General features: G+C 43.8%; 1 protein-coding gene across 6 annotated transcripts in view; it reads left to right on the forward strand.

Moving 5' to 3' along the window:
* Positions 1-15,134, forward strand: part of ehbp1 (EH domain binding protein 1) — a 132,484-nt gene that overhangs the window by 74,938 nt on the left and 42,412 nt on the right. For 3 of the 6 annotated variants that reach the window (XM_071479834.1, XM_071479836.1, XM_071479835.1), the window contains 3 exons: positions 9,111-9,261; positions 11,693-11,956; positions 14,313-14,467. In XM_071479834.1, the coding sequence (XP_071335935.1) occupies positions 9,111-9,261; positions 11,693-11,956; positions 14,313-14,467 (570 nt within the window). The remainder of the gene's footprint in view (positions 1-9,110; positions 9,262-11,692; positions 11,957-14,312; positions 14,468-15,134) is intronic. The other 3 variants (XM_071479839.1, XM_071479838.1, XM_071479840.1) reach the window with 2 other exon arrangements.

The raw sequence follows: 15,134 nt of genomic DNA on the forward strand, positions 1-15,134 counted from the left end.
TTTCCCATCATGCACCTGTACTTGCCCTAATTTGTTCTCATCTTAAAGCTCCTTCACATCTTTTACTGTTGCATATACTGTATCTCCTGATGTAAAGTTACCAGTGAGACACAACAAATACACAGACCTGTTGGGATGATAATTTAATTGGTGGTGTTTTTTACTTTTCTCATTGTACAGGAATAACATCACCTCTGATGTTTTATGTTATATATTAGAGAGATGTAGGAACTGAGTCTTTCTATGCTGCTAGTCTTTACATCGAACTGTTAACATGAAATACAACAAATCAAAAACAGACAAACTGATGTATGACTGCATTAGTACAATCATACCACTACAGCGACTGACATCAGCATGGATGTAGCTGGATGCAGAACATGTGTCTGATACTTGTTGAGAGAGAGAGAGAGAGAGAGTGTGTAGCCCTGCTCTCTTGACCTATGCTCTCCCTCCTGCCATCCCTAATTGTAGCCCACAGTGACTGGTTCTTTGATCTAAGGTCACAGGTTCACTTTTCTCTCCATCCCTATCTTCTGAGTCTCTCTCTCTCTCTCTCTCTCTCTCTCTCTGCTTTTTTATGTCCATCTATCTTTTTTTTTTTTATTTTAAACCAGTTTTCTGTCTTTTCTCATCACTTTTTTGGTTTCTTGCCTTATTTCATTTTTTCTCTGCTGCATCTTCTCTTCTGTCTCGTCAGTCCTACTCTCTGTGCTCTCTGATGGACGAGCAGTACCACTAATTGTTTTGAACCCCCCCCCCCCCCCCCCCCAATCCTCCTCCTCTTCCTCATAGGTGGCCTTCAAAACATATCAGTAGTCACGGTGCTGATGTCTTGTAATGTTGTAATGTCACCACCCCCTACCCACACAGCAGCCAGATGGGTAATTAATGAGCTTTCCTAAAATATCCAGGGCTAAGACTTCATTTTATCCTTATTGCCGACATCCCAATTTTTGTTTTAGTCTTTCTCTCTCAGTCTTTCCCACTGGTTTTATTTTAATAGAGAAGTGAGTGTGTGTCTGTGTGCGTCTGTGTCTATTCGCTTCAGGTCTTTTCATCCATTAGCAGATGAGAACAGTAATTTCACACCGGCCTGGCCAGGCTAATTATCAGGATCCACACTAGGTTTGGGAGAAGTGTCTCTTTGTGTGTTTGTGTGCATGTGGACACACAAGCTTGTGCCCCCGTGTGCACCTGTGTGTATTTCTTTGCAAAAACTGTACAGAATGTTGCACCTGTGCACTTGCATTCTTTTGAGTGTGTGTGTGTGTGTGCGTGTGCATGTGTGTTTTTGTAAAAGTGTGTGTGTGCTTGAGGAGCACGAACATGCCTTGGTGTTTTCCAGGTAAGAGAGTTCCCCTGCTCACTGACTCGTTGTGATTCCTATAATTGGGTCCTGTTTGATTTTTGCCGACCAGCCCCCCGACCACCTCCTCCTCCTCCTCCTCCTCCTCCTCCTCCTCCATCGCTCCCTCTCCTCCTCTCAGGAGCGGAGGGGTCTCCTGTGTCTCTGCTGTTGTGACCTGTGGGTGTTGTCATCTACTCCCATCTGCTGTCTGTCCTCTGATCCTGACTTGACTGAATGCATGTCCTCATTTTCTCCCCGTGCCCCCCCCTCTCGTCCTTTAACAAAGTCCTCTGGCTGAACCTTGACATTCCTAAAAGTAAAAAAGAAAACACATTATTTCTGAGTTATTTCTGACCATACTATATTTTATCCAAGTGATTATAAAAACGATGTTGTCTTGCCAGAGGCACACTATAATAGCAAACTCTGTGAACTTCTGAAAGGTGCTCTGCCCTTTAACTATGGACATACTTACTATTATAACTATTATTCAGAAGCTCACATTATTTGCTCAAATTGCAGCAGTGACGTCACTTCTTCCTCCACAGACTTCAAATAAAAGCATCCACTCCAACATAATCCTGTGATCATTTAATAATCTCACATCTCCATAATACAAATATTCTAATTTCAGTCGATTTTAGGTCCATGTTTAAAAGAAGGCACAACTTTCTTCTCATGGATTCACCCATTGAAAAGGCCGTTAGTAAAGGGCTGTCTTTGCAGCAAATATAGAAAAACTGCCTATTTTGAAAATGCAAATATGGCCTTGTGCTCTCTCCTTTTTTTCCACACTTTGTCCTTTACTCCGCTCCTCCTCCTGTCCTCTCTCCTTTTCAACTTTCTCCCAGCAGTAATAGTTTTTCTCCAGGTCTCATTTTAATGTGGCTGCTGTCCCTTTCTTCCTCCAGTTCTCCCTTTTCTCTCTTCTTCCTCTTCCTTCACCCCCCACTCCCCACCCCCCCACCCTTTTCTCTTGCTCTCTCTTTTCTTTTTGAAGAATGTGCCCCTAATGAAACTAAATAGTTTGGTGGGGAGTTTCTTTGGTGTGTGTGTGTGTGCGCGCTTGTCTTGGAGTGTGTGGGTATGTGTCGTGGCTGAATTGGCTGGAGTGGAGATCAAAGGCAGTCTCTAAATTGTGTGTGTGTGTGTGTGTGTGTGTGTGTCACGAGCAAGAGAAAGACAGCTCTCTCAATTGCATCACAAGAGCTGATCAAGCCATCACAGAGGAAAGCTGTAACACACACACACTTACAGACCTGGTCTTGTACCTCTCTTTCTTTCTCTCCTCTGTCTTCGTCGACTAACCACATGTCTTGTGTTCACGTTTGACCAAGTGGAAGTGTCAGATGTTTTCAGGTCCACTCTGTAGCCCTGGTCTCTCTCTTTCTCTCTCTTTCTCTCTCTTTCTCTCTCTGCGTATTAAAGCCACTTTGCATGAATAAAACATGAAGGCTGAAGTCCTCAGATGAGAGAATATTTAATGTTTATTTCATATGAAAATACAATAATCCCACTTGCTCAGTGCTAAAGAATTTGTTTTAGCTTGAATGGAAAGTTTAATTACTCTCTCCTTGTGTGTGTGCGTTTGAGTGATAGTCTTTAGCATTTATTCAACATTTAAATGTGTTCACATACATCTAATATCCATGATATTTAGCTGTCTTTATGGGGTTTGTGCTTTTGTGAATGTGGGACTTTACTGCTGAGTCACTTTGACCTAATAGTCTGAGAAACTTCACTCAGGGAGTCAGAAACTTTTGCAAATCAGACAAACTGATTAAACTAAGTTTATTTCAGATGTAATGTTTTCATGCAACAAGATAAGGAGCATCTTCGTGTTCTTTTTCACCTGTGTGATGTTTGAATGGATGTTTTAGAGGAGAAATACAGAATTGGAGTTTCCAGGACTTCCAGTATAAAGTCTGGATGAAAAGAGCGGTCAGTGTCTGAATCCACAGCGAGTGAGTGGGCGCGTTGATGACGTTTCTGTCATTTCTCCTGGATGCTCTCCCCGTTCACCACCACTCACCCAGAGGTGACACTGACACTGCTCCCAGATATATTCAGGCTTTTCTGTCACTGTGTTTGCAATAGGCTAATATCAGCTAATTTATTGACCGATCTCATCGATCAGTTAACTTCTCGTCAACACTGTGGAGCTGATTTTAGAGGGAACCCCTTCACACACTGACACACAAAGGAGCTCGTGCAGTGACAGGTTACCTGTTTACTGTCGCCCACCGCCTCAGAGTTCAGCTCATGTTCTCTGTCTTTCTCTTCCTCTCTCTGTCTCTCTCTCTCCCAGTAATTATCCTGTCTGTTTAAAGGGCAAAACCTTCCCATCTTACTCACCTGTCATTGACAAGCTCCTCTGACATTTTTGTGTGTGTGTGTGTGTGTGTGTGTGTGTGTTTTGAGCAGTCTCCACTCTACCTGTTCTACCTGTCCTATTGTATAAGTGCCCTTTGTTAGGCATATATTCTCTCTCTCTCTCTCTCTCTCTCTCTCTCTCTCTCTCTCTCTCACACTCACACACACACACTCACACACCTTTTTCTTTAAATCTGATGCACATTCAGTGCATCAATATTGTGTTTATTCTTACAAATACAGACAATATTCTCTGTGAAATACACAACATTTTAAGTGTTTTTACACTTGCACCACAAGCTGCCGCAGCTGTCTCGGAATAAAACTGTCATTTATCTTTAGAGGGACGACTACGTTGCGTGGACTCATGCCATGGCTAAAAATAGAGCTTTTATAGTCTTAGCTAGTTAGCATGCCTGTTCCTTCCTTTATTCACATACACACAACTAAACAGGAAAATACAGATAATACATTACAACACAACAACAATGATGAAAATGAAAATACCATAAATCACAAAAGTATATCATCTCTGACTGTATGACTGACTTGAGTTTAAAAAGATCCCAGTCATTTCACACATACACATCATAAACATAAAATCATAAAAAATCACATCTAATGCATAAACTAAAACTTCCTTTTTAAACCACATAACACATCTGCCCTAAAAACATGACACACACACACACACACACAAATTTAATATTTTAAATCCTCACACATACACCTCCACATCCTTCCCAGACCCTTCCATTTGCACACACACAAACACACGTATACACTGACACAGGTCTTCCATACCACTTCCACGCTGACATCTCACAGATTTATATTTATGTACATGTAACACACACACACACACACACAGACCCCTATCATGGGCACGCACACGTCGAATCATAATTAGGCCGTGTCCTGGTTCTTTGATAGCCATGTACAGTGGCTCTTCTTTAATTCTTTATCAAATGCATTGATCACTGTGGGCCTCGCACGCCCATTGATCCGCGCACTCTGTCTGGAGCCAGCCGATAAGCTCTCCCCTCTCTCTCTCTCTCTCTCTCGCTCTCTCTCTCTCTCTCTCTCTCTCTCTCTCTCTCTCTCTCTCTCTCTCTCTCACTATCTCGCTCTCTCACTCCCTCAATCAAAATTTGAGCAATAAGGAGTACTGAGAGGGTTTAGTACATGTGATATTTCTAAATATGCTTATATAGTTGTTGAGTTAATTGCAGTACATTGTGGTATCATTGAGGTGCACAAATAATTGATGCAGTTGAAGCCTGTACAGTGTTTTTCAAAGTAAACCACATTTCCCATAAACCCCACTGCTTCCTGCGACAAAGATGATGTTGCTGTCTGTCCCCCTCCCCTTCTTACCACCAGTCCTGCCTCTAAAACTGACCTTGGTGCTGCTATGTAGAATAGAGAATAAACAAGAGTGTTAATGGGAAAATGCTGCATGTTGTCTGTTTTAATTTAGCTCAACTGTTTGGTTTTACAGACCCAAGTACAAAGAGCTGTTAGTTTACTGCTCTGACTCCTTTTTGTACCCACCTGTACACCTCAGTAATTTAATCACCTGAATGTGACGGCGTCAAATCAGCCACATGAAGAAACCTTCAGCCATGTTTGCCTGTTTATTAGGGCTAAAGATACTGTTTACATTTAGTGATGATTAGAGTCTGTTTTAGTGACCAGGATCCAGATCTTTGTCACTTACTGTAAGTATTTGTTATATATTAGAGCACCTCCCTTGTGAAGCTCTGGTTTTGGAAAAGCTTTTACATGTGTAGGTCTGTTCTTGTGATACATCACTGTGAATATTAAGAGAATAATAACATGAAGCTGCATCTGCATCGTGTCTGAATCATAATTCTGGTGTTTGAAAGAATGCTTGTGAGTGTGTGATTACACAGCTATGTGATTGGGTGTGTGTGGGTGTGTGTGTGTGTGTGCGCGCGCTGTAGCTCTTTAGTATGTGTGTGTGTGTGTGTGTGTGCCTGGACAAGATAGAGACCTAAAGCACCTCTTGACTGTGAATTAGCCTGTCATGACAAATGTCTGGAACTGCATGACTGGCTGCCAGACTGGCTGGCTATCTGGGAGGTTGGCAAACCCTTTTAGATAGTGATTGTGTGTTCATCCCTGTGTGTGTGTGTGTGGCATCACTCGATGCCCACGCCAGGTCTCTGTACATGACCAGTAGTGCGTACCCTCCCTCCCTCTTTCTCCTTGCCCAGAAAAGAGCAACCAAGGCGACAACCTGCTCCCCCTGCTCAAAAAGAGCTTCCAGAGCGGAGAGGGGTCCTCACCCCGACGCCAAGCCCACAGAGGAACCCTCTGTCTCTGCCTCGCACTCAACCGTTTAGCCTCTCTTCCCCTGGAGGTTCCCAGCAGTCAATAGAAGACACAGTACACAATTGTTCTTGTTGTCGCCATTTAAAAAAGAAAAGTCTCTTCTCCTCCTGAGTCTCTATTCTTGAAGCTGTGCTACCCACTGACCACCAGCTGACACACTTTCACTCCTGCTTTTTTCCTCCTGGCTTTGATCATGTAACAACGTGGCTGGTTGCTTTGACATCCACTGGTTGTTAGTGTCCTGTGTTGCTACGTGGATTTATTTTCCCTGTTAGGTATGATTTCCATTCCCACTTTCCAAGTAGGAAATAGCGAGCGTGATCATTGCTTAGTTTTAGCATAATGTCCACTAGGTGGCATTTCATCACCCCCTGGTCCCCCCATGACTTAAAAAAAGTTCTGGTATATCGTGTTCCTTCAGAACAATGAGTTGTAATTGGGATGTCAGTGTTGGTAACAGTTGGGTGACAGGCATTCAGTCTCAACAGGTCCCACAAAGAGCTGGAATAACATATGGAAAATAATGTACCCTCACACACACCTGCATTATTTAGAGCTTTGAACGACATAAACACCACAATAGATGAATGTGTGAAATCAATAAACTTTGCTCCTTTTGTTTTGGCTTATGTGTTGAAGTCTGTTTTGCGTCTTGCAGGTTGTATTCATGCTCACGCTCTCCGTGGACGCTGTCTCTGTGCTGCACAACTCCTTCTTCCACAGTGGTCTGAGCTTCTCGTGCAGCTGCAAAGTGTTTCAGAGGCTTTAGTTGTAAATTTGCATCATGATTGTGTTTTTTTCTGATAATGAAAACCAAAACATTTGCTCCACTTAATGTCATCCTTTCACTTCCTAAAGTTCAATCTATGACTCCTCTCCTCCTCTCCTCTCCACTCCTCTCCTCCTCTCCTCTCCTTCCTAACACATTCTCATATTTTCTAATCAGTGCTTTTGTAGCTGACTGAGCTTGGAGCTCGTCAGATGCATTTTTCTATAGTGTTAATCCTGGCCTCTGGACAGGCAAAGTTAGTTTCCTATTTCCTGTCCCCAAAATGGCTGACAACAATAATGCAGCGGAATGTGTTGTGGCCTGAGCTGTATGTACACACAATACACACACACACACACACACACATTCATACTCATACACAGGCACACTTAAACTGATAGTTGTATCCATATCTGTAAAGGCTGGATTGGAGATCAGAACCAGTCCATAGCCACAAGGCCATCAGTGACATTGTTTGTCATATTACATTTATAAAAACAAGGAGAGTTCTGCTTAGAAAACACAGACATATGGAAATGTGGCTGGATAGAAAGAAAGAAAGAAAAAAGAAAAATTGGAAGAAAACAAAACAAGCCTCAGTAGCTCCTTTTACACAGCCTGTTCAAAGCAGGAATACTGCACGCTGCCCATTTTATTTTACCTTAGATGTCTCTCTCTCTCTCTCTCTCTCTCTCTCTCTCTCTCTCTCTCTCTCTCTCTCTCTCTCTCTCTCTCTCTCTCTCTCTCTCTCTCTCTCTCTCTCTCTCTCTCTCTCTCCACCAGTTTCTCTCTAAGGTGTGTTCCCCTCCCCCTGTGGGCATCCCCTGAGGCGCTCTCTCTCTCTCACACACACACATATACACAGAGTGCATTAGGGTTTCTGTCATTTACAAAACAGCCCCATTGTCCCAGCCTAACAATGGCTACAAGCAAACAATTGACATGGAAATGGAGAGATGTAGCTCATTAGCGGGCGCTGCTTGTTTTGTTAATGGATAAATGGGCGGCTTCAGCAGGCCGGCCCTGAAACCCCTGCCTCAATATGGAGAAGCCTGATTAACAGAAAACCACAGGGAGGGAGAGCAGAGACAGAGAAATGCAGCCTGGGTCGTAGGTGGTTGTGTATGTTTGGGAGAGGGGGGGGGGGGGGGGGGCAAGGTGGAGTTTTCAGAGTGTGTCAGTATTTGTGTGTGTTTGTGCTTACATTGTGTTGTGTGAGACGAGTTTGTGGTAGTTTTGTGGCTCGTGACTTGTGTACTTTGTGTCACAGAGGTTTAAATCATACAGGAGACGTTCAGTATTTCTTCACCTCAGCCTCATCCTGAGTTTGCTGCTGCAGTGCGTTACTGTCGGACTGCAACAGCCCCAGCCTCAGAAATATCACAACCTCACAGCCTGGATACATCTGAACCAGTCTGCTCCCGCTTTACTGTGCCCATCTGCTTTTCAGAGCAGCTTCGAATTCATTTTCTTGAAAGAAGTTTGTCTTTGCTCCTGTATCTCTTTTGTGTGCCTGATTTTCGTTGTGTTAAACTTCACTCTGAACTATGTGTCCTGCACATTTGTGTATCTCCACACTGGTTACCTTCGCACTTGGTCCGTACATCGAGTCTGTGCTTGTGTGTGCTTGGCGGGGTCTTTATCAGTTAAGTGTTTGTCAATTGACATCATCAAGGTTTCCCTGTTTGCTGTGTGTGTGTGTGTGTGTGTGTGTGTGTGTGTGTGTGTGTGTGTGTGTGTGTGTGTGTGTGTGTGTGTGGCCTGTGCTATCAGTAGGATCAGATTGAATCGCCCTGAAAATGGCATTTCTGCCATTACTCTGATGGTGACGGCTCAATACTGTATCTGTCCAGTGCCAGGATGGACTGTGTGTGTGTGTGTGTGTGTGTCTGCACTCCTAACTCCATAATGCAGTAAGATGTCTACATCCATTTTGATAACAAAACTTTTTTATTTTGTATTTGCAACAGTGGGTGTGTGAAGGTTTTATTTTGTGTGTGTGTGATGAGTGTAGTGTCCTGTCTATCACTGTGCATGTTCTTAAAATAGTTATAACAATATGAATTTGTATATAATCATTGTATAGTGCTGAGTACAAACCTGTGTGTGGCCCCTGTAAACAAGCTTTCTGAATTATGTAACACTTCATCTAAGATGAGGGATCTTCTTCCTCATGATTGTACCCGTACCTGTGGAGGGGGTGAAATTCCCTAGTTCATGTTTGTGTGTGTGTGTGTGTGTGTGTGTGTGTGTGCGCAGGAGCGGGATGCGGAGCGGCGAAGACAACTGAGAGAGCGAGCCAGGCAGCTGATAGCTGAGGCTCGATCCGGAGTCAAGATGTCTGACATGAGCCTGCTGGACGCTTCCAGCACTGAGAGAGGGAAGGGCGGCAAGGCTAGCCCTGCTGCAGGTCGGTGCACTCCTACACACACACACACACACACACACACTCGCAAAGTCAAAGTCAGGAACTCCAAACATGAACATTTAGCCTTTTTGGGCACACAGCGTTTTCATTTACACTTTATGCATCCTCATTAACATACTTTCAGAGTTTGATTAAAAGGCCTTGCAATTAGCATACATACTTGCTAACACTTACTAATACTCATTAGCTCTAATACAAAAGAAAAGTCACACGAGCATGCTTTTGACATACACTCACTTTCCTCACACACATGCTACGACTCGCACATTTCCATTATGCTCTCTAAAGGGGTTCTGCCTAATCCTCAGAGAAAAACAAAATGTCATTTGACAACGGCCGCGGGTCTAAAAAGCACCACCCTCATATTCAGAACAGCAATTTACCCTGCGACTTCTCCCTTGTCTTGTTCGCCCAGTAATTGTTAATCAACACAGCACATTGTGCAGCCAAATTATGCTCAAAATACCAAACACTTCTAATAACGGCTTGCAGGGGTAGCAAATGCCGCCATACGCATTTCCCACTGCTTTCCATTTCCTTGAAATTGGGGTTATTATGATAATGGCTATTATTAGGCCTCTCTTGTCATTTGTTTCAGATTCCTCCACATTACACCTCTTCTTTAGGTTGTACTGTGCAGGTAGTTAGGCTGCAGTGTTTGCAAACGGAAGGTGGGTGTGGACAGGTGAAGAGTGTTAGAAGCAGAAGAAGCAGCGATAAAATGAGAAGTGTAAAAGTGGAGCTGATGGAGGATGAGTGGTAGAATGTGGCTCCACAGATGAACAGGAAGAGATGGAGAGAAGATCCAACAGTGAGACAGGGCCTCTTGTCAGCTGGGTCGGATATAAGTGACAAGTAGGGATGAAAAAGATGACAAACGCCTGTTACAGATTCATAAAGCACAAGTTCACCTCTTACAGTGTCTTGTATTGTTGGACCAACAGCCCAGAACACAAACATGCTCAGTTTAATGTCATACAAAACAGAAAAGAAGAAAATACTCACAATTCAGACTCTGGAACCAGAGAATGTTGAAAATTGCTTTTTTGCTTAATTAAAATTAAATAATCGATTAAGGATGAAGGAACAAATATAAAACTAAGAAACCCTGAACAACAGGAGGCGAGCTCAGCGATTTGTTAGGTGAAATGACAGAAGAAAGACGGTGAGGCAGAGGGAGGGGAGCACTTGATTTATTTGCTCTTTCAGCTTTTCTGAATTGGACTAATTGTTGATCTCATTAAAAATGGAGTTGGAGGAAAGAACGGAACAAGGGAGGAGGAGGTGAGGAGAAGAGAGAAATGCTGTGGGCTGTGATACACAAGGCCTCCCGAGCAGAACGGCTAATCCTAGCCCCCACACTCCCTCTCTCTCTCTCTCCCTCTCTCCCCTCAACACCACTCACGGTCCTTTAATGCAGCTCGGGCTGCCCCCTCCAAGTGTCTGCCCGCAAAGAAACTTTCCAAACTCCATCACCATGGCCTCCCATTAATTAGGCCCGAGCCAGCCACGCAGGAACGGCGCTTGCTAGCACGCTCCACATCGCAGCTAGCAAATTAGGAAAAAAAAAAAAAAAAAACAGGAAACGCTGTTAGTTTGATTCTCTCTCCTTCCCTCTTTGTTCTCGGTCTCTCTCCCCACCGTGTAGTAAATAGCAGAGAGGGGAGCTTTCAATGTCAGACGCTGTTTACTGATTGTTTTGTTTTAATCCATGGTGGGTTATCCATGCAGGTCTCCATTTGAGTTTCCTCTAACATGTTTTTTCTTTTGTTCCTAATGTAGAGACACTGTTCTATTGAGCCCCTCAGGAGACTTCATGGAACATGTGCTTTCATGTTTTTGTGGTTTTTGTTTGCCCTACCTCTTTCATCTGGAAATAGAAAAATACCAGCAACAGATCTTTGAATGAGGGAAATTAAACAGAGGTCTCAGTTTCATTCTGTGTGTCAGATATTTTTCCCCTACATGCACATAAACCCACACGGATTGACAGACACCAGTCGATCAGAGCCCCTCCTTGTCACTCAGGTGGAGTCTGCTCTGTCATACCATGAATTTGATTAGATACTAGATTCCTGCACAGACACACCAAGTTTGAAAAGTTGCCATGAATGCACCAAATATAAGAGAAAAAATATACTTGCAAACAGACAGGTTGGGAGGGTGGGGGGTGTTATGGTGGGTTTTGAGGTGTTTAAGAAAAGGATTATTGAATCTGGTCACATAACATGTTCAGACAACTGTTAACACGAACTAACCAAGCTTGTTTTTCTCTGCACTCCTCCCTGTGTCTTCGTCTTCACCTTTACCTTCTCATTCCTTCATCCTCGTTTTTATTTCTTGTCTCCCTGACTCACTCCCTTCCATATTTCCTCCCCTTCGTCTGTCCCTCTGTCCCGCTCCGCACCCACAGATGTTTTGGACGGAGTGAGAGGTCACCATGAGGATGATGGTGAAAGGGGTGAGGATGAGGAAGAGAGGAGGGCTGAGGAGGAGAAGCTCTGTTTTGGTGGTGGTGGTGGTGGTGGTGGTGGTGGTGATGATGCTGTTGCTGCAACCACGTCTGCGTCTGCTCTGGTTACTAACCTGCTGCCACCAGAGGCCCCGCTTCCAACCACTTCCAGCACCCAGGGCCCCCTGGAGCTTACTAACCCCAGCTCTGAGCTAACCTCTCTGGGTAAAATCGGTGGCTGAAGCTTTGTGGTGCTGCATGGTTCACTGTCATGTTTGCCTTTTTCTAGCTCATTTCCATGCCTGGGCTTTTTCCTACATATTTACTAAACTCTCTCTCTGTCTCTGTCTCAATCACTCACTCACTTGTTCATATACCTGAATGTGAAATGTCCTAAATCAGTCATCACTGCTCAGATGGCAGGACAGAAGTGTGATGAAGATCTCATGCAGTTTATTTACCAAGGACAGCTGTTGATGACACTAACAACCCTAAAGATTTATTGGGATAATGAAATATTGAACCTAAACAGTCCTAAATTGTTTGGGGGGTGTTTCCCTTGTGTCATAGTGATACCCCACCTTATCTCCTCCACCCAGTAATCTACCTTCTCCGTGCATTACAAGCATTTACTCAAGACCAGTCATGTAGTCTGAACTGTCCTCATCAAAATTTGAACACATTGTCAGTCTGATCTAAGCTTTACTCACTTTGTGACATTCAGTCCCTCACTGAGGTGCACAATGTCTGTCTCCTCACCCCCCCCTCCCCGTGACCTCTGCGTCTCTGTTCCCACTGGTGCTTCACACTGGAGGAGCTAACACAGAATATGTTAGTTTATTGCTGCCATACTGTTTGTGTTTTTTTCCTCCTTATTTTCTCTCTTTGGAAATGTCTTTAAGTATTAATTAATAAACTCTGAAAAGTGCTCCCCAGACAAAAATAAAATCATATCTTCAGGAAAGCATTTGCTCAAATCTTCAGAGGTAAACTAATTACTTTGTTTTGTATTTAATTTATTTTATTTGCTTCCTCAATTTCCTGCTGATATGAGATAGGTGAGAGTACAGTGAGAGACCAGAGGAAACAAACATGAAAACAGACAAATGCTTCCTCCAGCTTTGAAGTGCAATATCTCTGTGCTATTTGTTTTTAGTTTTTCTCACTGTGTTTATTTTTTTGTTCTTTGTTGGTGGAAATTTTTCTGTTGTCTTGAAAGAAATGGATGGTGGTGATTGTATCACTAAAGTAGCTGATACCACATTTCATTCTGTAAATATTTCCCCTCAAATGTTCATAATGTTGTTGTCATATTTTTCCAGCTACGCAGGTCAGTCACCACCTCCTCTCCCCCATGTTTGCTTCACGCGCTGCATATGTATATGAGTCTGTACATGATCTTCCAAGTTCAAGAGAGAGTGTCTCTGTTTGGCATCTGTATGCATGCATCATGGTGTGTGTGTGTGTGTGTGTGTGTGTGTGTGTGTGTGTGTGTGTGTGTGTGTGTGTCTGTCTGTCTGTCTGTCTGTCTGTCTGTCTGTCTGTCTGTCTGTCTGTCTGTCTGTCTGTCTGTCACGGGGGGAGATGACACATGAAACGTTTGCCCTCCTGTTCTTTCATCTGCTTCAGTGCAGTGGTGTGGCCTGGCAGGGGAGCTGTGGTTACCAGTCCCTGGAAAATAAAGCTGTACACTACTACTGGAATGGGGGGGCTGAGGGAGCAGTGAAGGAAGGAAGGAAAGAAGGAAAAGAAAAGGAGAAAGAGAAAAAGACTTATCCCCATATATAGTAGGAGTTTTTGATTTGTTTGAAAAGTAGAATTTCTGGTGTAACTGAAAAAGTAAAAATACATTCAGTTACAAGTTTATTAGGTACATCAAACTAATGCAATAAACTCCACTCTCATGAAGGTTATCTTTCTATTTTCTCTTTTTTCTTTCTTTATTTAACTTTATAGTCATTGTGGAGGCTGGAGGTTGTAGCGCTTTTGAACTGTTACGTCATACTGATGTATATCAAACATCTTCTCAGTGGGAACAGACAAAATATGGTAAACTCTAGAGAAAAAGAGTGTGAGAGGACAAACACTTAAAAAATGAGACCCTCTGTCTTTTTTCCCTCCATCTTGCCCTGTGGTTACCATGGTGATATTCCCAGCAATGTACACTCAGTAGCTCAGTAGCTCTCTGCAGTACAAACAGGACTTAAGGCTGCCTGGTCTGTTCAGATCTCTATCTCTCTCACACATCATATATACAGTATATATGATTTATACCTCCTCTCACCTGTGTGTATGTTCCTTATCAATGGCTCCGCCCGAGTGTGTGTTCACATGAATGCAGAATAAGTTGTCTCCTCTTTCGTGTGTGTGTGTGTGTGTGTGTGTGTGTGTGTGTGTGTGTGTGTGTGTGTGTGCGTGCGTGCGTGCGTGCGTGCGTGCGTGCGTGCGTGCGTGCGTGCGTGCGTGCGTGCGTGCGTGCGTGCGTGTGTCAGTGTCATGTTCAGTTAGTTTTACTTGTATTTAAATGTGTTTCTGACGTATACACACTCCTCCTGTACTCATCCTGTGGGTGTCTCACCAGGTACCAACAGTAAACATGTGGATTTGAAGCTGAAGAAGCTGGTGGAGGTCAGCCCGAGAGGAGTCACCTCCCCTTCATCCCCGTCCTCCACCTCCTCCTCATCCTCACCCACCGCCTCCTCCACCTCCCCACTCAGCGCTGCAGACGGACTGGAGGTACGCACAACACCTCAGAACACCCACTGGGTGTCCTTCTTTTCTTTCTTTCTACCGTTTCCCTCTGTATCTCTCTTTCCTTTTATCTGTCTGCCTCTCTTTCTGTTTTTTCTTCTGTCTCTCCCACCTTCTCTCCACACCATCAAAGGGTCAGTCCAATCAATCAGGTCCGATTGACCCTGTTGTCAGCCGGTTGACCCTGTGTACACATCAGTCAGTGGGACCACTTCATGTGAGTCTGTAGTTTATCCTCTCGTGTCCATATGAGTCTGTCTAAAGCCATGGTACACACACAGGCATCATAATGCTCTACATAACATGTAGCAGTCCCCTCTATTGACTATGACCTTTTCAGACAGTTGCTGTGTGTGGATAGGTGGGGGGGGGGGGGGGGGGGGGGGGCTGCGTGTGTCTATATCTTCTGATGTGTATATTGAGTCAACAACACAGTCGACCAGTCTTAACATCTGTTTAATTGATTTTGAATGTCAAGTGGTATAAAGTGAGAGTGTGTGTAGGTGATTGTGTGTGTGTCTGTCAGTACAAGTAAAACCCTCTGTGCTTATAGCGGCACAGGGTGTCTTTGATCATCAATTCACATAAACACCCTCTTGTGTTCAAAGCCTAAAAGGCTTAGTCCTTTATGGACAGAAGAGTGTGTATGTGT

Source organism: Trachinotus anak, unplaced genomic scaffold (assembly GCF_046630095.1).
Source record: "Trachinotus anak isolate AG129_WGS33_773 ecotype Australia unplaced genomic scaffold, CSIRO_AGI_Tana_v1 ptg000007l, whole genome shotgun sequence".
In the NCBI taxonomy this organism is placed as follows: domain Eukaryota; kingdom Metazoa; phylum Chordata; class Actinopteri; order Carangiformes; family Carangidae; genus Trachinotus; species Trachinotus anak.